Here is a 24,685-nt window from a genome sequence, read left to right as displayed (position 1 = left end):
ACAAACAGAACAACCCCAACAACTCTGTACCATCCCTGTGTAACCACACTACAGCAATCCAGCCCCAAGTATTTGCACTTAACAATACCACACCTGTAACCTCTACACTTATTGCTTGCAGGTCTTCAGCAACGTGCTCAGTTCTGTACAAGACGCATAGTATTGCTCACCCCTGCTTTAAAGAGCTCTGTGCATTTTATATGCCCTGTTGAGCTGCCTCCTGCAAATATCGTTATAAAGCACAAATGAACAATTGAAAACAAACCTCTCTCAGTCTAATTAGTCATTTGGCCAAAAGAAACTGTTTGGAGTGTGGTGATCAAATACTCCTTCACATGTGACTCTCCTGTGAAGTAATTTCCTGCCTGTGGCTGTGGGCTGAGCTGGTAACTTAAATATAGACACTAGCAGTTGGACAAGGAGGAAGGCCGGGAAGCTTTGACAATGTGGTAGCATTTCCTTCAACGATATTATTCTATGGCCTTTCCACTTAGCCACCTCTCTCCTCCCCACACGCGCTCGTCAGTTCAGTTCATCATTCCCTGGGTTCACTCAACTGCAGATGCTGGGATTAACCCAGTAACTTCAGCTCTGATAGCATGATAAGCAAAGCCAACGCAGGAGATGGAGCAGGACGTCACTCCATTCAGAATGTGGCTCAAATGAGCTCTGAGCCAAAGCTATCTATAGACCTTCCGCTGGACAAAGTAAATGTGTCCACATCCAAAAGGCATCCCTGCAATTACCAGCTGGGTGTTTCTAAGTTTCACAAGCGATGGGACACAGCGTGATCTGAACAGAGTCGGATCGATGTCATTGCGACACTTACGAACAAAAACAGTTCCACCTGCCAGCCAGGCAAGGAGGCGGACAGAAACTCTAAATAAAACTCCTCACGATTCCAAATAATTATAGGGATGTAAATTTAGATCTGTTTGTAAACAAAGAACAGTAGAAATGTTGTCCAATGGGGAATAGGGGACTTTTTTGAATAAACAGGGTTGCAGAAGAGATGGGACATACATAACCCAATTTCAGAGAAGAGGGGAGCTATGTCACTGAAAATCATTTTTCATTTACCAGCCAAGAATTGAGCTGAGGCTTGTGCATTCCTTCTGCAATCACCAATGCCAGATTCAACACGACACCTAGAACAGGGCAGGATGGGACATTCCTTACACTGCTTTATAGTAACCTTCACCAACTCTTGAAAAACAAATTGACTTTTGAACTCAAGTCTTGGTGGGTGGGAAGCTTTTCAATCCACTTTTTTACTGCTCTTCTACTACAGAGCAAAAATTGAGTAGAATGGAAGAGGTCCTCTTCCCACTACCCCCACTCCTTTGGCAGGATAACTCGTGGATAAAGCATAGCATTTCTGTTTACTCCATGCTGAGGACTGGTTTTGATATGTCACTTCATTTCGATGTCTTTGGAGGACAGGCTCCTCAAGAGAGATCATATCATAGAGCACGCTGGAGAAAGTTTTAAAGGCCTATGGGAAAACCAAATGGGCCATGTGGTGAGATCAGAGGGAGTTGAAATGCTGGATGTCCAGCTATAAAGATTGCTCCTCCTCTGCAACTTCTGGCCTTGGCTACAAGGTTAGCTTCGGTGCTGCCCCCATCTCCGAAGTCTGGAATGTAGATGTTAAAGGCTGCAAAACAGAACATGGACTCATGGCATCGAAAGCTGGATGCAGTGCAGCAAGCCTTTGCTCAAATGGAGAAGAAAAGATTGTGGTCTGTGCTCACTACTTCAAGAACACAATGGCAAGTTTGTAGAAAGTCCCTTCAGGACTGGGAAACACAGAAACTGCTGTAATGAAAAGTAACTAAAGCCCTTCTGAGGACTGATCAGCCGTGTAGCTGCGGGGGAGAGGGAACAGCAGGGGAAGGGCCGGGGTGAGCCTCCCGGGCCAGGAGCTCAGGGGCCAGGCAGGACGGTCCCATGGGCTGTAGTTTGCCCACCTCTGGTACTGAGAATGGATAATACAGAAGCAGGCAAGGATCAATGGATATTTTTTGCTTTCCTAATTTCTGAAATATTGGTACCAAAGTACTCCACAAAAGGCATGTACCTGTCCTTAGCGTCAATGCCATCTATTCCTGAGACAGACTGACATATAAACCACTGATGCTTATGAGGGAAGGTTTTGCACCTCTCCCAGGAGAAAACAGATGATGAATAAATGCCAGGCCTTGGGACAGTTCCAGATGGCACTGCAACTTTGGTCAAGCCTGGAAGGAGTTTAAGGGGTTAAAAAGTTCCAGGAACCCCCATGAGATAGGTAAATACTATCCCCATTTCACATACGTATTAACTGAGGTTCAGAGAAGTTAAGCAACTTGCACAAGCTCTCCCAGCAAAGCTCTCACCGGAAGCAACAGAACCATACTAGAATTTGGAAATTTCTTCCACACCTAGAACTGACCTTCATGACTCAACTGTGGTCTCCGGCTCTGACTGGTTACTGAATGCTCAGCTCACCTGGCTTTGAAATTCTTGAGTACTGCTTCAGAGATATCCCCTGACGAGACAAACACTCTGAAAAAGCAAAATAAACAGCTAGACAGGGCTACTCAATACACACCTCTGGGCCAGCTCTTATTCCTAACCACTGTGTTCTTGCAGGGCCATTGATCGGAAGTGCGGAACTGTAAAGCCCCTTCCCTGACTACGTGCTTGATTAGCAATCATTATTCTACTGCAACAGGATTGCAAAACAAGCGCTTATATCAGTGCAGTGTCTGGAAGTGGAGGCTGATCACGTAACTTTAATTACATTGGGCTTCTTTCTGTCTCCATTTCCAACCTCTCAACCCCTTCCAGAGGGGCTGATAACATCTTCCATCAGGAGCAAGCAGCTTTCTCTGAACAGACAATACTCCAACTGTTAGCAAAATCATGACCGGGGAATTAGGTTGGTGGCACACGTGAGCCATTGGTAAGATCCACCATATCCACAAGTTTGCTGCTACGGCCTGTTCTTTCACCCAGCACCGTGACAGATGTACTGTGCCCGTGCAGGGCTGGCAATAAGCTGGGTCACTGGAGGTTTCCTGCTGCACGGGTATGGAGCCTTTGCATTGAAAGTGAAACCGTGTGTTTTTAAAGCCTGTAGTTTGCTGTGAACACAGTTTGAAAAGCTCATGTGTCTAGCAGTGTGATCAAATCTAGCAATGTGATCAAAATGACAATTAACAACTGGCCCAGGGGCTTGGCAGTGAGCCAGATTAACTCTCCTGTGGGCCTAGGGCTATTAGATTTTGTGGGGCCCCTGTATACAAGCCTTTTTCCTGGGAGGGAGTTTGGTGCAGGAGGGGGTGGGGGCAGGAGATTGGGGTGTGGGGTCTGGGAGGGAGTTTGGGAGCCGGAGGGGGATTCTGATCTGGGGCTGGGGGTTGGGGTGGAGGAGGGGGTGCGAGGTGCAGGCTCTGGCCAGGAGGTGCTTACCACAGGCGGCTCCTGGCTGGCGGTGCAGCAGCAGGGCTCAGGCAGGCTGCCTGCCATAGCCCCACGCCGCTCCCAGAAGTGACTGGCTCCTAGCACGTCTCTGCGGCCCCTGGAGGGAGGGGGACAGCGGCAAGCGCCACCCCCATAGCTCCGGCCAATGGGAAGCTGTGAGGACGGTGTTGGGGGCACGGGCAGGGGCCGTAGAGACATGCTAGCAGCCAGCCGCTTCCAGGACCGGCGCGGGGCCACAGCAGGCAGCCTGCTTGAGCGCCCCACTGCACTGCAGGACTTTTAGCGGCCCGGAGTTGGAGATCGCTGCCTGTGATTTATTTTTTGTGGGGCCCCCTTGAGCCAGGGCCCTGGGCTGCAGCCCCTAAAAGCCCCTGCCTTAATCTGGCCCTCCGGTGAGAATGCAGTAGAACGAGGTTTAGGAGTGACCCTGGATCTCCATGAGGGAATCATATTCTATGGTCCTGCTTTGAGCAGGGGGTTGGACTAGATGACCTCCTGAGGTCCTTTCCACCCCTGATATTCTATGATTCTATGAAGCACGGGGTCCAGAGCTCTTGTCTCGTGTTAGTTGCCCAACCATTGGCCAAGCACAGTAATTGCAGCTCTGAGGGAGGTTGAGGTAAAGAATGAAGGTGAACTAGAACAATGGGGGTGGGCTCAGCCTGCCTTAGAACTTAAGAACGTGAGAGCAGCCAGCCTGGGTCAGACGAAAGGTCCATCTAGCCCAGTATCCTGTCTTCCGACAGCGGCCAATGCCAGGTGTCTCAGAGGGAATGAACAGAACAGGAATCATCAAGGGATCCATCCCCTGTCATCCACTCCCAGCTTCTGGCAAACGGAGCCTATGGACAGTCAGAGCATGGGGCTGCTAATAGCCATTGATGTATCTATTCTCCAGGAACTTATCTAGTTCTTTTTTGAATTCCATTATAGTTTTGGCCTTGACAACATCCCCCGGCAAAGATTTCCACAGATCGACTGCGCATTATCCGAAGAAGTACTTCCTTTTGTTTTAAACTTCTGCCTATTAATTTCATTGGGTGACCCCTAGTTCTTGTGTTATGTGAAGGAGTAAATAACATTTCTTTATTCACTTTCTCCACACCAGTCAAGATTTTATAGACCTCTATCATATCCCCCCTTAGTCGTCTCTTTTCCAAGCTGAAAAGTCGCAGTCTCATTAATCTCTCCTCATATGGAAGCTGTTTCATACCCCTAATCATTTTTGTTGCCCTTTTCTGTACCTTTTCCAATTCCCATCTATCTTTTTTGAGATGGGGCAACCAGAACTGTATGCAATATTCAAGATGTGGGTGCACCATAGATTTATACAGAGGCATGATGATATTTTCTGTCTTGTTATCTATCCCTTTTCCTAATGGTGCCTAATATTCTGTTTGCTTTTTTGACTGCCGCTGCACATTGAGTGGATGTTTTCAGAGAACTTTCCACAATGACTCCAAGATCTCTTTCCTGAGTGGTAACAGCTAATTCAGACGCTGGTACCACCAAATTCAATGACAACATTGAATTTCAGTTGCCATTTCGTTGCCCAGTCACCTAGTTTTGTGAGATCCCTTTGTAACTCTTTGCAGTCTTATGTTCATTAATAAGCTTTATAGTAAATGAAGTGAATTTCGAAGGGCAGCAATGCGACTCTGGTCAGCTCCGCAGCAAAGAGACTAGAAGGTATTTCTGCCAGCGAACGCCCTCTCCGTCATTATTACTTATTCCAGGTCTGGTTTATTGGATCTCATTTCCTGAGGTAGACTCAATTGAATAAGGAGATGGAGAAACTCATTTTGCTCTTGAAGATCAACACATTAGCCAATCAATACTCTTATCTTCTGGGTTCTAACCAAACTCGCTTCTCCCAGCAAGAGTCCCAGAGACAACTGTGAAATGAAAAATGTGCAAAACTTGAAGTCCCTTCACTTTTGCATAGGCAGGAGACGTTGGGGTATCCGGGTGCAGGGGCACGCTTCCGGGTCACCTGATCTGACCCAACATTTCTTAGAACAAGCATGTGACAAAGCAGCGATTCCGGCATTCTATTTCTCACCCCAGAAACATAGAGGTAACCAACACAACTTGTGCTATAATCCAGATATCTGCTCTCATATTAGCAGATCCAGTGGCTTTCCCTGAATAGCATATTACCACCTGAAAAACAATTTTCACTGATGTCAAAATAGCCTGGAGAGAGACAGATGCATGTTCATGGTGCACCAGAACAGGAGCCTTGATTACAGGGTGCTGAACCCATAGAGGGCAGAAGTTGTACAGCTTGGAACAGAACTCTCAGCCCCGACACTTTTAAGCAGTCAAGCAACAGACTGGAATCTGAGGCTTACAGCTTCTCTGTCTCATTACTCATGTCCAGGTTCCTTCTACTCATGAGCTCTCTTGGGCGCCCCATGTCATTTTCTTCCGTTAGAACTGTCCTGTTCCAGGGTGTCCTACACGTGTGTATTTTCAAACCCAAGGGACTTCATTTAGGTTAGGTATGCTATTTCCAACAGAGAGATTCGACTCCAGGCACCAATCGTTTGCACTGTATCTATACAAACAGCCCTGTTGCAGCCAGACAGGAACTGGAGATTGGTTTTAACTTGTGCTGGTGACACCTGTTTGCATGTACTAGACCAGGGGTCGGAAACCTTTTAGAGGTGGTGAGCCGAGCCTTCATTTATTCACTTTAATTTAAGGTTTCGCGTGCCAGTAATGCATTTTAATGTTTTTTAGAAGGTCTCGCTCTATAAGTCTATATATTATATAACTAAACTATGGTTGTATGTAAACAAGGTTTTCAAAATGTTTAAGAAGCTTCATTTAAAATTAAATTAAGATGCTGATCTTACACTGCTGGCCCACTCAGCCTGCTGCCGGCCTGGGGTTCCGTTCACCTAGGCCGGCAGCGGGCTGAGAGGGGCCTGCGGCTGGGACCCCAGCTGGCAAGGGGCCGGCAGCCAGAACCCCAGACTGGCAGCGGGCTGAGCGGTGCCGGCAGCCAGAACCCCAGACCGGCAGTGGGCTGAGCAGGGGTGGCGGCCGGGACCCCAGACCAGCAGTGGGCTGAGCGGCTCAGCCCGCTGCCAGTCTGGGGTTCCGTCCGCCGGCTCCTGCCACCCAGGGTCCCAGCTGCCGGCCCCACTCAGCCCGCTGCCAGTCTGGGGTCCCGGCCCTGCCCACATAGAGTAGGCACCTACTTTCTCCCTGGTTCTGGCCCATTCTCTCCCTCTCTCTGCCCTAAGATGAGGGTGGGAGTGCACTGAGAACAGGGCTGGGGGTGAAGGAGCAGGCTGGGGGTTGGGGTGCAGGTGTGGCCAGGAGCTAGAATGAGGGACGGGGCTCAGGGTTGGGGCAGGAGGTTTGGGTGTGGAGCGCTTACCTGGGCAGCTCCCATTTGGTGCGAGGGGTGTAGGTGGGAATGTAGGTGTGTGTGTGCAGGAGCTCCCGTTCGGTGCTCAGGGTGGGGGTGGGGGTGTGGATGTGGGGGTGCAAGAGTCAGGGCATGGGGTATGTGTGGGGGGTGCCGGAGTCAGGGCACGGGGCTGGGGTGTGTGGGGGGCGCAGGGGTGAGGGCAGAGGGCTGGGGGTGTGTGAGGGAGGTGCAGGGGTCAGGGCAGAGGGCTGGGGGTGTGGGCTGGGGTCGTGGGGGTGCTCCCAGCCCCCTGCCCTGCGTGGCTCATGGCAGGGGGCTGGAGGGTATATGCCGATTCCACCCCCTTCCCCAACGTCCCCGGAGCAGAGAGCGCGTTGCGGCTCTGCTTTTCCCTCTTCCCCTCTGTAGCAAGGGCCGTCAGCTGATCGGCGCAGGGAGGGAGAGAAGGAGGGCAGGAACCTTGCACACTGGGGGAAGAGGCGGGGGGAGGGGGAAGCTTGCCTGCCCTGCAAGGAGAGAGCGGTGGTGGAGAAGAGTGGGCCGGGCAGGATTTTTAATTGCACGTTGCTGTCCCCGGCAGACAGCAGCGTGCCATTAAAAATTGGCTCTCGGGCTGTCTTTGGCACACGTGCCATAGGTTGCCAACCCCTGTAATAGACAGCAGCCTCTTAACTGGTCATTGCACACACGGTTGGCATCTTAATTAAGGCCTGAAACACACCCTAGTCTTGACAGCCAGGTCTGAACAGCCTGCTATTGGTACAGCTTGTCAGACACAGATGATCAAGATTTAGGGGTGGCACATGACTGCAAGGGAGAGTGTTTCCGATGTTACAGAAAAAGGCACTACAGGTCACAAGTTCTTCAGCACAACAGAGGCACAGATTCCGTGGGAGAAAAAAACAAGCAAGGTTGGAAATCACTACAGGAAGAGCAAGCTAACTGGTTTTCAGGAGTCTGCTATCTAGGAAAACTCTACAACAAAGAAATCTGATCAACATCAAGATGGCTAAAAATCCGGCTTCTGCAAATCATGTAGGTACTAACATGTCTCTCTCTTTACAGAAAGAAGCAGCCTTTGATTTTTCGTCAATCTTTCACAGAATCCCAGCAGCTAGATATGGTTTCTCTCTCTCAATTTCATTCCACTATTCCTAGTCACGCCCCTGTCTGTCACACCAAGTAGTAATTCTTCTACATCTTGGTGTCTGCTTCCTTCAAAGTTCCCCTCATTAGCCATCACTTAGCCATTTAAGCACTTTTAACATCACCTCACAGGTCAATCTCTACAGACCTCTTGATTATTTTTAAAAAGAAAAGGAGGACTTGTGGCACCTTAGAGACTAACAAATTTATTAGAGCATAAGCTTTCGTGAGCTACAGCTCACTTCATCGGATGCATGCAGTGGAAAATATAGTGGGGAGATTTTATATACACAGAGAACATGAAACAATGGGTGTTACCACACAGACTGTAACAAGAGTGATCAGGAAAGGTGAGCTATTACCAACAGGAGAGCGGGGTGGAGGTTGGGGGGAGAAAGACACTAAACTGCTGGAAATGGCCCACCTTGATTATCACTACAAAAGGTCTCCCCTCCCCCGCTGTCCTGCTGGTAATAGCTCACCTTACCTGATCACTCTCGTTACAGTGTGTATGGTAACATCCATTGTTTCATGTTCTCTGTGTATATAAAATCTCCCCACTATATTTTCCACTGCATGCATCCGATGAAGTGAGCTGTAGCTCACGAAAGCTTATGCTCTAATAAATTTGTTAGTCTCTAAGGTGCCACAAGTCCTCCTTTTCTTTTTACGGATACAGACTAACACGGCTGCTACTCTGTAACCTTGATTATTTTTGTTGCTCTTCTCTGAATTCCCTCCAGTTTGTCTGAATCTGCCTGGTGATATATCCTGGACTGAATCTAAAATGAATAAGAAACAGCTAAGGAATGCCAAGAGCTTGCTGTTCAACTGTTATTCCTTTATCCCAGACAATGGGTTTCCATTCTCCATTACTCTGAAGACTGCTGACCAGCGGCATCATGCTTAGGGGCCATGGTAGATCAGAGGCAGTGAGACCAAAGGATGTCAATTACCAGTCACTGTATCAGATTCACAGCACCACAGTTACAATTCCACCTTACAAGCCATTCCCACCATGTGAAAGGGTTTGCACCAGCAGTCTGGAGAACGAGTGTAAAGGTTCAAAATACCATTGCTGCTTTCTCCACTAGCAGATGTTCACATGAGCTTCCAAACGGTCTCTAGCAGATACAGTGAGTAGGCTTCATTTCAGATGCCTGTATAATTTAACCCACTTGTGACTGAAAGATCAGCCTGATTACAACTTCACCTCTGCATCAGGACACGGCAGTAGATATTTCAAAAGAGAATGCCTGAAATGACAAATATACTTGGAAGAAATAAACGGCGATTCTTTGCTAAGTTTTGCTTTTAGCAATCTGTGTTGAATTATATTATTATTATTAGCAGATGGTCTTCCTGACTGAACCTTCAAACAAATACTAGAAGCCTGTAAATGCCCTTGGAGGATGACTGGAAGAGAAGTTCTCAAGCTTTGGGGAGCATGTTCCCACCCCTAGGGATCGGTGAGACTTTCTAGAAGGAGTACATAAAGTATCTGAACCGTCCCCATATATTCATGGCTAATCTGTAAGCGCATTTGTCATCAATTATTGTCCAACTTTTTTTTTAACAAGCTGCCTTTGGCTTCAGAAAGCTTAAGAACCCCTGGGTTATACCTGCACTAAGAGGTTCTCCTGGAATATTTCTCCTTCCACAACACCTATTGAGAATGATGGGAACCATGTGTTATTTCTTATTTGTTTTCCAACATTAATCATGGTTAGCTGGATAGACACGTTAATAACATTAATGACTGTATACATCAGAAGTTATCCTTGATGAAGGACTCAGAGGCCCCATTCCTTAGCTGTGTTTCAGCTGTTTCACACCACTCCACTGGCACAAAATGGCTGTGTATCTTGCCATGAGAGTATCACCCCAGTGCAGCAGGATCCTCTGGTGACATATAGCTGGTTTAGCAGCCAGCATAGGGGACAGTACCAGAGGAGAGGGGATGTGGTCCTATTTACACTCCCTTCCGACTGCACAATTAGCAACCCCTCCAGGTGTTTTAACTAAGGGGACTGGGCCAACACACAGCTGGTGCAGGATCAGGGGAACACAAAAACGGCTGAAGAAAGCATTTGCATCATAACGAGGTGTAAATCACTCTCAATGACTCTTGTTAGTATTGTAGAGGATTCTTGGTATAATACAGAAAAATACTAGTTCCCAAGGTCAACAGCATGAGCGGAAGGGATCAGAGCGCTTGGTTTGTGACATTTGCTTTGCTATCCGTAGATTATTACCATAAGACAACAAAATGTCTCAACTGAAGAGGTTTTAAAAAGCCCCAGCCCTTTCTGAGCTGGCCTGTCAGAGGCACGGATCACACATGGGGCTGCCGAGGCTGTTCTGCATTTGCAGGGCTAGTAAAAGCCACAGCAAAGTCGCACTGTGGCCAGTACAAAGGCAAATGCATAGCAAGTGCTGAGGATTCATAGACTCACAGACTTTAAGGTCAGAAGGGACCATCACAATCATCGAGTCCAGGGGTTTTCAAACTGTTTTTCTGGCGACCCAGTTGAAGAAAAGTGTTGATGTCCGTGACCCAATGGAGCTGAGGATGAGGGGTCTGGGGTGTGGCAGAGGGTGGGGGTGCAGGGGGCTCTCTGCTGGGGCGCGGGAGGGGGTCAGGGCTCTGGGTGCAGGCTTTGGGCTGGGGCCGGGGATGGGGGTGCGGGCTTACCTCCGGCGGCTCCCGGTCAGCGGCACCCAGCGATGGCGCTAAGGCAGGCTTCCTGCCTGTCCTGCACTGCAGACTGCGCTGTACCACAGAAGCAGCCAGCAGCTGGTCTGGCTCCTAGACCAAGGCACGCAAGCGGCTCCGTGCGGCTCTCGCCTGCAGGCACCGGCCCCCAGCTCCCATTAGCTGGCCTCATGGCCCCCCAGCCTAGGAACCGGACCTGCTGCTGGCTGCTTCCAGGGCGCAGTGCAGTGTCAGAACAGGTAGGGACTAGCCTGCCTTAGCCGGGCACCACCGCCAATGGGCCTTTTAACGGCCTGGTCAGCAGTGCTGACCAGAGCCGCCGTGACTCAGGGCTTTCCATTCTGCGACCCGGTACTGGGTTGCGACCCGCAGTTTGAAAACCACTGGCCTAGTCTGACCTCCTGCACCCTGCAGGCCACAGAACCTCCCCCACCCGCTCCTGAGACAGCATTTGTCAAAATACAGGTGATGAACAATGTCAATTCTAGGCAGATTCCAGACAGTCATTAACCTTCAAATGGTATGGGACATTCGGTCAGTGAAATCAATCATCCGTCATGTAACCGGGAGGAATGAGTCTGTGCTAGAACGGGCCCTCCAGAAAGGAGAGCATAAGCAATGGAGGCTGGCACGCTGAGCCATCTCACTCCGCTGCCCTCCCTTCAAGGGTGGGTTCCAGTTCTCATGATATCACTGAAAAATGAGTCAGCTGATCTTTCCTCCTCCTCTCTGTCCCTTCAACACCAGACCTGGGAGAAGGAGAACACCACACTGGAGAACACCAGGCCTGGGAGAAGGAGAAGAACACACCGGAGAACATCAGGCCTGGGAGAAGGAGAAGAACACACGGGAGCTGGTCCCAAAGCCTGGTGGAGGGGTGAAGAACCACTGAAGCTGCTCTTCTCCCTCCCCGCTCACCCTTCTCCCAAGCCCTGAGGGTGAAAAGCCTCCACAGCTGCAGGAGGAGCAGGACTGCTGGGGGGAAGGGGTAGATGTGGGGCTTGGAGGGGGTGCTGAGTCAATGTAGGTCTGGGGCAGATGTGTGGCAGAGACTCAACTGATGCGGGGCTGAGGGGCAGAGAATTGACAGAGGGCTTGAGGGGACAGAATTAAAAATGGGCAGTTTGGGAGCTTGGAGAACAGCGGGAAGCCCCCTGCACCATCAGGCAGCACTTTGTGTAAAGTGGTGTGATCTGATCTCAGGTGGGTCTTTCAGTGAGAGCTCCTGCAGCAGAGGCCAGATCCACGTTATGAATCGGCAAGAGTAGGCAACCCTGCCATTGTCACACCACGCCTGGAGATGAACAAAAACCACGATTTGGGGCCTTGCTCAGGATTTTTTAACTTTTGAAATTGGCAGCACTGGGAATCCACATCCTGGCACCGAGTTTGAGCCAGGCAGATAACAAATTCCTCCTTTGCAATGGAGCCTGCAGCTACCCGGATGGCACAGAAGTCTGATAATGGGAGACATTTGGGTCACTAGTTTGAATGTGACCAAGGCCATCACTGATTGCATGCGGCTACCAGCTGAGGATTGGTCAGGAGCATATATGAAATCTATGCATTTATACTGTGTTCATTTGTTATTGTACTGTGTGTACCTAATTGGTGATCTCCATCCAGTGCCCCCAGCCTACAGCAGTACATATGATTACCATGGCAGAGTGATAATTTCTACAGAGAAACCAAAGACTGATCTGCTCTGTCACCTCTAAAAGTGCCCCACCTATCCCAGGGTTAAGGCACCTAGTGTGGAAAGCTTATGGTGTCACTGACTGCACATGGCTGTGCAGAGATCTTCAGATCCCGGCAGTGACGGTCTTGTGCCTTTGGCAAGCCCTATATTCATTTTAAAAAACAATCATCCATAAATTGCCACAATTAACATAATTCCTTTTTTGAGCACGGCCCTATAAGCTGGAAGTGGGGTGCACATGCCTTCTGGGGCCTGCCAGGTGTTAGGGAGAGAAGCAGGAGCAGCTAAAGAGAAACAATGAAATCCATATCACTAAGCTGTGCAAATAATCTCCAGAAAAGCTAACCTATCTTCCTTTGAATGAACTGGTATCTAATAGGGAAGACAGAGCTGACAAACTACAGACAGTAAATCAACCCATCACTCACAATTCCCCCCGATATTTGACTTGAAACAGCAGACAATTCTATACTCCCAAAGACAATACCCGTACAGAGCTGATTAAGGAGAAAGGTCATACATACAGCAGTTTTGCTCCAGTTACAGCAAGTGGGGGCCTATTCTGCCAGCGCTGAGCCCTCTCAACTCTTAATGCAGTCAGTGGGAGTCAAGGGCACTTGGCACTCCTCAGGATGAAGCCGACAATTTAGATTTCTTTAACTCCGAATTTCTGCCCATACTTCTGTACGTTTGGGGCTCGAGCCTGTGCCATTGCAGTCAACAGTAAAACTCTCATGGCCTTTAATGATGCAGAATTGGCAGGCGAAATACACCAACAATGGCCATGCCTGATCATTCAAACAAGTGTGGTATTGTGTCATTGTGGTATTTCCCCCCTCATTTTACATACCTAAGATACACAACTCATCTTGGCAAATTAACCTTCTTCCACCAGGATTTTCAAAAGGTAGTTTAACAAGGTCCTTCTTGTGATCCACTGGTCTATTTTCTGTCACTTTTCTTAAATGATCTGTAACTTTTTAAATTACTCTTTCCAGTCAAGCTGACTCCCTTACATTTTTCACCTACTGATTATACTCTGGCACATGATCATTAATTACTTCATTGAGGGGGCGGGGAGTAAAGAAGTATCCTTGCCTCCTTTCCAGGGCTTGACAAATCCACTTGCCAGTGGGATGTTCTCCCAGGTAAATGAACAGGCTTCCAATACCAATTTCGGTACAATTTACTGGCTACTTTCATCCTGAAAAAGCCCGAGGGGCTGGTTCTGATCTCATACCAGAGAAACTCAAAAGTCCATTGAAGGCAAGGAAGTAACACTAGTATAAAATCTGAATCAAGCCCTATTTTTCTAGCCCTTATGGTTGTGAAGGTAACACACTGAATGTGCCCTGATGCAGGACGTCCCAGTCAGCAGCACAGAATCTCCAGTGTCTCCGCCCTTGCCCCATGGTTTCCCAATGTGAAGCAACGTGAAGCTGACAAAAATCTGGTCACGATTCACTGTTGCTATTCAGAACCTGTAGGAAGCAGTAAAACTAAGACGCATCAGGTCAATTTCCAGTTGTTGCTTAGGAAGTTATGAGGAGCAGCAGCAACAGGCATTGGCGCTATTGGCCCTAGACGTCACTGCTGCTTTCCCTCCCTCCTACTCATCGTTTGTTTCAGCCTTTGCGTGTTTGGTGTAGTCCTGGCTATTTTGTGTAAATCAAACTGGTGGCAAATATTAAAGTAAGCTTTCTGTGCGGCTAGAGGGCTCAGAGTGGTTTTGAAACCAGAGATCCAATACTCTCTTACAGATATTAAAACCCATTCTACACAGTATGACAATTCAGAATGATTAGCAGCCTTGTTCAGGAAAGACCAGGACTAGAAGAGCAGAGGATGATGGAGGTCAGGCTTAAGGTGAATTTTCAGATCTCTGTGTGGGCTTTGTCAGGGTCTAGAAGGGTGCTACCTGATTTCCAGCAGGCAGGGAATTAACTAGCTGTTCTGATCTCACACTAATGTACACTGTGGAGTAAAACAGGAAGGCTGGAGACTGAGGGCCAAAGTCAGACACCAGTGAATTCAGGAAGCTCTGTAAAAATAGCTACCCAATAACTAAAGGAGAGTGATGCCTTGGAGGAACTAGAGCTCCATATGCAGTGGCTAGAGGGCTGAGTTGTAGCCCAAGTTGGGACTTTTGCTATTTGATTGTGGTTGGTTTGTTAGAACTTGCGCACGTCAAGGCTGGGTTGACACGGGGGTGTTGGTTTGGGAATTATTTCCACTGTGGCCAGCACCACCGGCGGGAGTCCTAGTGCGCTTGTCTGCGTTTAACAACCTCTCCACCTGCGCAGAGCAGGACATTACCACCACGGATGACCGGGGAAGTCCTGCCTACACCAGCTCCCCCACAGCCGGTACTAATGATGCAGCTGCACACTGGGGAAATCTGGAAAAGACCAACCCAGCCCCAATGTAAACAACATCTAGATATGGAGAAAAAACGGCTTGGGGATGGTGAGGGGCAGCGATGGGTGGGCGAAGCTGACCCACCAGACTCTGTGCTGTAGCCCAGCTGGGCCTGCAGACGGCACTGGGCGGGGGCAGGGCCGCAGGGACCCCGGGCAGGGCAGGGACAGCGGCCCAGGGACGCCGGGCAGGGCAGGGACAGGGCCCCAGGGACCCTGGGCAGGGCAGGGACAGCGGCCCAGGGACGCCGGGCAGGGCAGGGACAGGGCCCCAGGGACCCCGGGCAGGGCAGGGACAGCGGCCCAGGGACCCCGGGCAGGGCAGGGACAGCGGCCCAGGGACGCCGGGCAGGGCAGGGACAGCGGCCCAGGGACGCCGGGCAGGGCAGGGACAGGGCCCCAGGGACCCCGGGCAGGGCGGCGCAGGCCGGGGGTCAGCGGCCCGGGATGCCGGGGGAGACGAGGCCCCGGCCCGGCCGCTCTCACCTTCTTGACGGACAGGGAGATGTTCTCCAGGATCCGGTCCTTCACCTCCCCGGGCTCCATGGCACTGCCCCCGGCGGCCGCTCGCTTCCTCCCGCGCCGGCCCGGCGGCCTCAGCGGATTGCCGCCGCCCGCCCGCCAGGCGCCCGGGGGCTCCGTCCTGCCGACTCGGGGGCCCTGCCCCGCTCCCCGCCCGGCCCTGCGCTGCGCCCCGGCCGCGCCGCCCTGTGCGGGGAGCCCGGCCGGCGCAGGGGAGGCGGCGCAGCGCCGCGGCCGCACTCGTGACGGGGGCGGGCGGGGAGACGCGGCGCGGGAGGCGGCGGCTTTTCCTAGGCAGAGCCGGAGCCGGAGCCGGAGCCAGCCCCCTGCCGGGGAGCGGGGAGCCCCGGGCCTGGCCTCGGCCCCCTGCTGCCCCCGGGCTCCGGGCGTCCCGCCGGGACGGGCCCCGCTTCCCTGGCCCCTTGGCGTTATCCTCCGCCTGGCGCGGCCCATGCTCGCCCCGGCCGGCTCCTCACACACCCAGCCGCGAAACCCCCTAGGGTCGGGGGGCTGCCCGCCTTTGCTCGCTAAAGAGAGCGACTCCGGGAGCTCGGCCGCCGGGCGGCGGCGGTTTAGTCACGGGGGGTCGCAGATTTCCTGATTTCTAGGGCTTCAGCAGGAGGCAGGACTGTGCCCCCCTGCCCTGCAACTGGGGGTCCGAACCAGGCCCCTCGGCTTCCCGCGGGGGCTGCAGCCGGGGCCGTGCGATCCCTCCCCGCTGCACCCCGGGCTTGGTGGGGGCCGCGCACCCTGGCCCTGTGTGGTGCAGGGCTTGGTGGGGGGCCGCGTTTTTAGTACCCTAACGGACAAGTCACTGGGGCGCCGTGAATTTTTGTTTATTGCCCCTGACCTGTTTGTGACTTTTACTAAAAAGAACCGTGAAAAATCTTAGCCTTAACTGTGAGGCATATGTTCTAATCCTTTAATAATTATTGTGGCTCTTCTCTCAAACCTTTCCCATTTATCAACATCCTCCTTGAATTGCGGACACCAGAACGGGACACAATATTCCAGCAGTGGTCACACCAGTGCCAAATGCAGAGGTAAAATAACTTCTCTACCTCTACTTCGGATTCCCTTGTTTATGTATCCAAGGGTAACCTTAGCCCTTTTGGGCACTGGGAGCTCATGTTCAGCAGATTATCTACCATGATCTCCAACTCTTTCAGACTCACGGCTTCCCAGAGTCCCCCATCCTGTAAGTGTGGCTGACATTCTTGCTCCCTAGATGTATACATTTACATTTAGCTATATTAAAATGCATATTGTTTGCTTGCACCCAATTTATTATTGTTTTAGTGATCTGTGCTCTTCATTATTTACTATTCCCCCAATTTTTGTGTCAGCTACAAATTTTATTAGTGCTGATTTTGTGTTTTCGTCCAGGACATTGAATGTTAAATAGCATAGAGCCAAGAATAGATCCTTGCTGGACTCTTTGAGAAACCCACCTGCTTGCTGATGATTCCCCATTGTCAGTTACATTTTGAGACCTTTCACGTAGTTACCATTCAATTCATTTAATGTTAATTTTATATCATTCTGTTATTCATTTAATGTTAATTTTATATCATTTTATATCATTATATCATTTAAATAAAAATGTCATGCAGTACCAAGGCAAACGCGTTACCAAATTTGTAATCTCATAAAAAAATCAAGTTAGTTTGGCAGGTTCTATTTTCCATAAACCCATGTTGATGGGGCATTAATTAATTACCCTCCTTTAATTCTTTATTAATTGAGTCCCATGTCAGCTGCTACATTATCTTGAGCAGGAGCCATGTCAGACTGATAGGCCTATATGGGTCATCCCATTTATCATTTTTAAATATGAACACAGCATTTGCTTTCATCCAGTCTTCTGGAACTTCCCCTGTGTTCCAAGACTTATTTAAAATCAACAGTAATGGCTCAGTGGGCGCCTCAGACAGCTCTTTTAAAACTCTTAGGTGCAAGTTATCTGGACCTGCAGATTTAAAAATGTTTAACTTTAGTGGTTGCTGTTTAACAACCTCCTGAGATACCAGTGGAATGGAAAGAGTGTTATTATCATTATATGATAGACTACATAATCCATGTCCTCCCAAAATACAGAACATTACGATTTATTGGACACCTCTGCCTTTTCTGCATTGTTATTGATAAATCTACCATTTCCATCTGGTAATGGACCAACACCATTGCCAGGATTCTTTTTTGTTCCAGTCCACACAAGAGATCAACTTCCTGGACACTACAGTGCTAATAAACAATGGTCACATAAACATCACCCTATACCGGAAACCTACTGACCACTATTCCTACCTACATGCCTCCAGCTTTCACCCTGACCACACCACACGATCCATCGTCTACAGCCAAGCTCTGCGATACAACCGCATTTGCTCCAACCCCTCAGACAGAGACAAACACCTACAAGATCTCTATCAAGCATTCTTACAACTACAATACCCACCTGCGGAAGTGAAGAAACAGATTGATAGAGCCAGAAGAGTTCCCAGAAGTCACCTACTACAGGACAGGCCTAACAAAGAAAATAACAGAACGCCACTAGCCGTCACCTTCAGCCCCCAACTAAAACCCCTCCAACGCATTATTAAGGATCTACAACCTATCCTGAAGGATGACCCAACACTCTCACAAATCTTGGGAGACAGGCCAGTCCTTCCTACAGACAGCCCCCCAACCTGAAGCAAATACTCACCAACAACCACATACCACACAACAGAACCACTAACCCAGGAACCTATCCTTGCAACAAAACCCGTTGCCAACTGTGCCCACATATCTATTCAGGGGACACCATCACAGGGCCTAATAACATCAGCCACACTATCAGAGGCTCGTTCACCTGCACATCCACCAATGTGATATATGCCATCATGTGCCAGCAATGTCCCTCTGCCATGTACATTGGTCAAACTGGACAGTCTCTACGTAAAAGAATAAATGGACACAAATCAGATGTCAAGAATTATAACATTCATAAACCAGTCGGAGAACACTTCAATCTCTCTGGTCACGCAATCACAGACATGAAGGTCGCTATCTTACAACAAAAAAACTTCAAATCCAGACTCCAGCGAGAAACTGCTGAATTGGAATTCATTTGCAAATTGGATACTATTAATTTAGGCTTAAATAGAGACTGGGAGTGGCTAAGTCATTATGCAAGGTAGCCTATTTCCCCTTGTTTTTTCCTACCCCCCTCCCCCCAGACGTTCTGGTTAAACTTGGATTTATGCTGGAAATGGCCCACCTTGATTGTCATGCACATTGTGGGGAGAGTGGTCAGTTTGGATGAGCTATTGCCAGCAGGAGAGTGAGTCTGTGTGTGTGTTTGGGGGGCGGGATGAGAAAACCTGGATTTGTGCTGGAAATGGCCCACCTTGATTATCATGCACATTGTAGGGAGAGTGGTCCCTTTGGATGAGCTATTACCAGCAGGAGAGTGAGTTTGTGTGTGTGTGTTTTTTGGGAAAAGGGCAGGGGGGGTGAGAAAACCTGTATTTGTGCTGGAAATGGCCCACCTTGATTTTCATGCACGTTGTAAGGAGAGTGGTCACTTTGGATAGGCTATTACCAGCAGGAGAGTGAGTTTGTGTGTGTGGTTTTTGGAGGGGGGTGAGAGAACCTGGATTTCTGCAGGAAATGGCCCACCTTGATTATCATACACATTGTGAAGAGAGTGGTCACTTTGGATGGGCTATTACCAGCAGGAGAGTGAGTTTGGCGGGGAGGGGCGGAGGGTGAGAAAACCTGGATTTGTGCTGGAAATGGCCCAACTTGATGATCACTTTAGATAAGCTATTACCAGCAGGAGAGTGGGATGGGAGGAGGTATTGTTTCATGGTCTCTGTGTATATAATGTCTTCTGCAGTTTCCACAGTATGCATCCGATGAAGTGAGCTGTAGCTCACAAAAGCTCATGCTCAAATAAATTGATTAGTCTCTAAGGTGCCACAAGTACTCCTTTTTTTTGTTCCTAATATACTTTAAAAACTCCTTCTTATTGTCTTTAACTATGCCAACCATAGATTTCTCGTTGTGTTCCTTTGCTTCCCTTATCAATTTTCTACAACTTCTAGCTTCTGAAATATATTTATTACTTTCAACTTCCCCTTTCTTCCATTTGTTATTTTTTAATTTTTTTATATATGCTTTCACTCCCCTCTAAACCAATAAGGCCTTCTTCCTTGATGTGGCTTTTGAGGCATTTAGTAAAATGTTCTTAAAAACAATTTCGAATTATCATTCACATTTTTCTGATTACTTTTTTCCTCCCAGCTGATTTGGCTGATATCTGTTTTCAGCTTTTTGAAAGCACAAAGTATACATTGTGACAGGGTCGGGCCAGATGGCTACAGGAGAGTAATTTTTTTTTTTTTTGAAGCAAAAGATATTTTTATTTGCATAACACGCTTACAAAGTAAAAACAGCAGCATATGCAATGTGTAACACAGCAACCAATCACAATTGTTTTCTCATTAGCTTCAGGGGAGGGAAGTGTTCAAGCTTGCCCGGGCCCAGAGCAGGGGGCTTCCTCGACTCTCATGGTCTTCCACCCCCTCGAGTTACCTGGCGCCACGCTCGAGTGTCACCAACAATTCCCTCCTCTGAAAGCACCCAAAAAGAGGGGCAGGCTGTGGGGTGGACAATCCGGGGGGGGAGGGGCATGTGCACCCACGTGTGAAAGGACCCCTCTAAGGTGGTGGTGTCCGCAGCAGCTGGGGCTGGGGTCCCTTACTCTCTCCCCCAATCAAAGGGTCAGACAAAGGGACCCGGATGGGGACACCGAGCAGAGAACCTCGGACAGCGCCCACCGCTCCTCAAAAGCATCAAAGGAGTCCTTGGACGCCGCCCAGAGGAACTCCGCCTGGCTACGTGAACGGACCGAGGATTGGAAAACGGCCCCACAGTCACAGGAAACTCCATCGGCCAACCTCCTCTCTCTGGTTTTATAGATGGCCGTTTTAGCCAGGGCCAGGAGGAGGTTAACTAGGAGATCCCGCGACTTTGTGAGGCCACGGATGGGGAGTGCATAAATAAAAAGGTGAGGGGAAAAATGCAACCAAAAACGTAATAGGAGATTTATGAGGAGCTGGAACAGGGGCTGCAGCCTGGCGCACTCCAAATATACGTGCGCCAGGGTTTTCCCTCACACCACAAAAGGGACAAGTATCCAGGACGGGGGTGAACCGTGCCAAATACGTGCCCTGCTCACAGCTCCATGAAGGAGCCGCCAACTGATGTCCCCGACGGGCCTCGGAACCAAGGTGGAATATAGGCTGGCCCACCGGGGCTGCTCACCCTCCAAAGGTGGCAGAAGGTCTCGCCACTTTGTGTCGGGGCGGGACACTAGGGTGAGGGCGTGAAGGGTGTGGAGCACGAGCGTGTATAGATGTTTCCTTGGCGCAGTTTGGAAGCACACCGGCTGCAGTTCATGCCGCCGGCTCGCAGTAAAGAGGTGAGGGGGTCAATTGGGTCTGCGGGGCAGGGGTCCGATTAAAAGGTCCGGCGGGCCTGGGGTAGAGGGTGGGCGGGGTGTGCCCTCGAGCAGCACCCGGTCGAGGTAAGCTCGAGCAGCGGGCGGCAAAGCGGCCTTCGCCTCCTGAAGTACGTGCCGGGGGTGCGAGGTCTGGAGAGCCCCATGTGCCGGGTGAGCGTCAGGGGATCCAGCCAGTCTCCCCGGTCGTAGTCCAGGAGGTCTCCGACTCTCGTGACTTCTGCCAGGATCAAGCTCTGGCGCACCGAGCGGGACTCCGCCACCTGCACACGGAGCTGGGGGTTGTGTAGCAGGGGCTCCACGAGGAGATCTACCCCCTCGGTGGCCGCCACTGACCTGGTTATTAAAAACAGTTTCCACGTCCGGAGGAGGTCCTGGTAGAAGACCGGCAGCCCCGAGAGGTCTCGCGGAAGACCTCCCGGACGGAGATAAAAGAGCTGCTGGTCATATCGGAGCCCTCGGATGCGGCGCAGGATGGTGTGCGCCAGTATGCTCCACGCCGAACTGCCTGCACCACAGAGGAGCCGCTGTAGGGCCTGGAGGCAGAAGACACGGACCTGAGTGTGTAGACACTTCAGGCCCTGTCCTCCTTCCTTCAGGGGTAGATGAAGAACCCCTACAGTGGCCCAGTGCGTTCCTGACCAAAAGAACCCCAGAATCGATGTCCGGAGGTTGGTCAGGAAACCCAGGGCTGGGACCAGGGTGTTGAGCCGGTACCAGAGCATGGACAGGACTAGTTGATTAAGCACCAGCGCTCTCCCTCGGAGGGAGAGACATTGGAGTAGTCCCGTCCATTTCCGGAGCCGCTCTATCACCCCGCCCTCTAAGTTTTCCCAGTTCTCCGGTGGAGAGGGATGCGTGGCAGAAAGGTAAATGCCGAGGTAGAGCAGCGGACCCACGCTCCACCGGATGGTCTGAAGCGCGGGTGGGAGGGAGCTCGCCTGCTGCCAGTCTCCTACCACCAAGCCAGAGCTCTTGACCCAGTTGACCCGGGCAGAGGAGGCTGCCGAATAGATGGCCTGGCAAGCCTCCCCCCGCGCCAAGTTGCCGGTGTCCTGGATCACGAGGAGCACGTCATCAGCGTACGCCGCCAGGACCAGCTGCAGCTCCGGCTCCCGCAGCAACAACCCTGTCAACCTCCTGTGGAGGAGACAGAGGAAGGGTTCGATCGCCAGAGCGTACAGCTGGCCCAAGAGGGGGCACCCCTGCCGTACTCCTTGCCCGAAGCTGACCGGTTCGGTCAGGGTCCAGTTGAGCTTAACCAGGCACTCTGCGGAAGCATACAGCACCCGGAGAAAACCCACAAACTGGGGTCCGAAGCCAAATGCCTGCAGAGTGCTCAGGAGGTACCCGTGGTCCACCCTATCGAACGCCTTCTCCTGATCTAGGGACAGGAGGGCGAACAACAGACCGTCTCGACACCCGAGTTCCAAAAGGTCCCGAACCATAAATAGGTTATCCAAGATACTGCGGTCCGGGACGGTGTAGGTCTGGTCTGGGTGGATCACGTCCGCCAGCACAGACCCTAGCCGGAGCGAGATTGCTTTCGCTACGATTTTGTAGTCCGTGCTGAGGAGCGAGACAGGACACCAATTTCATAAATCGCGGAGGTCCCCCTTCTTCGGCAATAAGGCGAGCACAGCTCGCCTGCACGAAAGAGGGAGGACCCCGCTCTGCAGAGACTCGGCCCAGACGGTGACTAGGTCTGGGCCGAGGATGTCCCAAAACACGCGGTAGAACTCCACGGTCAGTCCGTCCATGCCTGGAGACTTATTAGTGGGCATACGACAGAGGGCTTCCGAGAACTCGGCCAGAGTGAGAGGCAACTCTAGCCGGTCTCGGTCGCTCGTGCTGACCGTAGGGAGCTCCTCCCTAAGCACTCTGCAAGCGCTAGGGTCGGTCGGATCCAGGGAGAAAAGACTTGCGTAGAAGGCTCGGGCCCTCCCACACATCTCCACCGGTTCCATAAGGGGGGTGCCGTCTTCTGCTAGGAGGCAGGTGATGTGTTTCTTGGCCCCCCTCGTTTTCTCCAGGGCATAGAAGAAGCAGGAGCTGCGATCCATCTCCCGAAGGAGGCGGATGCGGGATCGAACAAAGGTGCCCCGGGCCCCATGGTCCTCGAGGGCCCGGAGCTCCTCCCGCTTCTCCCGGCACACTCCGCAGAGGAGCGGGTCTTCGGGGCTGGCGGCCAGATGCCTCTCCAGCTCTAAGACCTCCCGTTCCAACTGCTCTATCGCCACATTTCTCCGTCGGCTGTTGCCCTGGGTGTAGTCACGGCAGAAAAGCCGGGCACGCACCTTTCCCAGTTCCCACCATCGCCGCGCCGAGGGAAAGGCACGCCACTGCCCTCACGAGGCCAGCCAGAACTCCCGGAAGGACGTCACGAAGCCCTCATCCTCCAACAGGCTGTTGTTAAAATGCCAATAGGCCGGCCCCGGCCTCTCAACACAGAGGGAGGCTGTCACGGTGGCTAGGTGATGGTCAGAAAATGGGGCCAGCCGAATGCTGGAGGAGTGGGCTCATGAGAGATGGAAGTGTGATAAATAAATGCAGTCCAACCGGGAGTGGCTCGACCAATGGGCTTCCACCAGGACAAAGGTGAACGTGGAAGTGTCATCCGGGTGGTGGTCGCGCCAGATGTCCACCGGAGAGTGATGTTCAACTATCTCCAGGAGGCTGTCCACGGCAGCCGGGCACTGCTCGGTCTCCGAGCAGTCTCGCTCCTTGAGGGTGGTATTAAAATCCCCTCCCAAGACCAGGCACTCGTGAGAATCTAAGGTGCCGAGGAAGGTGGACGCCTGCTGATAGAATTGCAGCTGCTCCGGGCCAGATGTTGGGGCATAGACGTTAATGAGGTTAACCACGAGCCCCTCTATACAGACCCGGAGATGCAGCGGGCGACCCGGCACGGCCTCGGCGACCTCTAGCACCTCGGGCCGTAGGTTGGGGGAGAACAGGGTCGCCACTCTAGCCTGTCGAAGCGTGGAATGGCTAAAGTAGACCCTGTCCCCCCACTCCAGCCACCAACTGTCTTCGGCGGTCGGATCCGTATGGGTCTCCTGCAGGAAAATCACAGCGTACCCTCCCTCCCAAAGGAAGGAGAGCACCTGGGACCTGCGGAGAGCCATCCTACAGCCCCGGGTGTTCAACGTTGCGATGGTGAGGGGTGTCATGGGGAGGGCCGGGGGGGATCCTCACTGGCAGGGACGCTCACATCCCCCAGCGGGCCGCGCAACAGTTCTTGACCCATCCAGTAGGTGAGTAATTGGTCACGGAAGACACGGACCCGCCAGTAGGCCGTGGCATCCCGCTTCCCCGTCCCTTTACCTTCCCCTATGAGGGCCCTTGTGGCCCGGAGGATTTGAGAAAAGTCCCCCCATCGCTGGAGAGCAAGCTGTACCTTGTTGCGGGAGCCACGGACATCCTCTAAAAACTTCCGCAGCTCTCCTCGCAGCTCATGGGGGGGTGGGGTTACGGTTTCCTGGTTGTTCCCTGGCGGGGCCCTTGGTGCAGCCCCGTGGCCCACTAAAACGGGCAAGCAGGGTGTGGACCCCCGACAGGATGCCTGATGGGCTGGAGCTTCTAGGCCCACCTCAAGCTCTGGGGCGATAGGGGGCGGTGGAGGGAAAATAACAGCCCCTAATGGGTCAGGGCAGGAGAACACAAAGGCCGCTCCCTGGGGGTCATCGGTTGGAAAAGGGAAGGAGACAGCCCCGGGGGCGGTGATAACATCGCAGGAGGTAGACTGGTTAGGGGTAGGGGCAGGGGCAGAGGCGAGGTTCTGGGTTTCGGGAGGCAAGCAGCTGGATGGTGGCGCCTCCCG

The 24,685-nt window shown here is 51.5% G+C and overlaps 2 protein-coding genes across 3 annotated transcripts in view; both read right to left on the bottom strand.

Annotated features, from left to right (window-relative positions):
* Positions 1–15,562, bottom strand: part of PLEKHM2 (pleckstrin homology and RUN domain containing M2) — a 72,403-nt gene extending 56,841 nt beyond the window's left edge. For both annotated transcript variants that reach the window (XR_006286506.1, XM_037881053.2), the window contains exon 1: positions 15,318–15,562. Coding sequence is in view for 1 of the 2 variants with exons in the window: in XM_037881053.2 (XP_037736981.1) it covers positions 15,318–15,377 (60 nt within the window). In the remaining variant the exon portion in view is untranslated. The remainder of the gene's footprint in view (positions 1–15,317) is intronic.
* DDI2 (DNA damage inducible 1 homolog 2) overlaps positions 1–24,685 on the bottom strand; it is a 100,108-nt gene that overhangs the window by 15,082 nt on the left and 60,341 nt on the right. The window lies entirely within an intron of this gene.

This window comes from Chelonia mydas, chromosome 18 (assembly GCF_015237465.2).
Source record: "Chelonia mydas isolate rCheMyd1 chromosome 18, rCheMyd1.pri.v2, whole genome shotgun sequence".
Lineage (NCBI taxonomy): Eukaryota > Metazoa > Chordata > Testudines > Cheloniidae > Chelonia > Chelonia mydas.
This window is presented reverse-complemented; position numbering and strand designations above follow the sequence as displayed.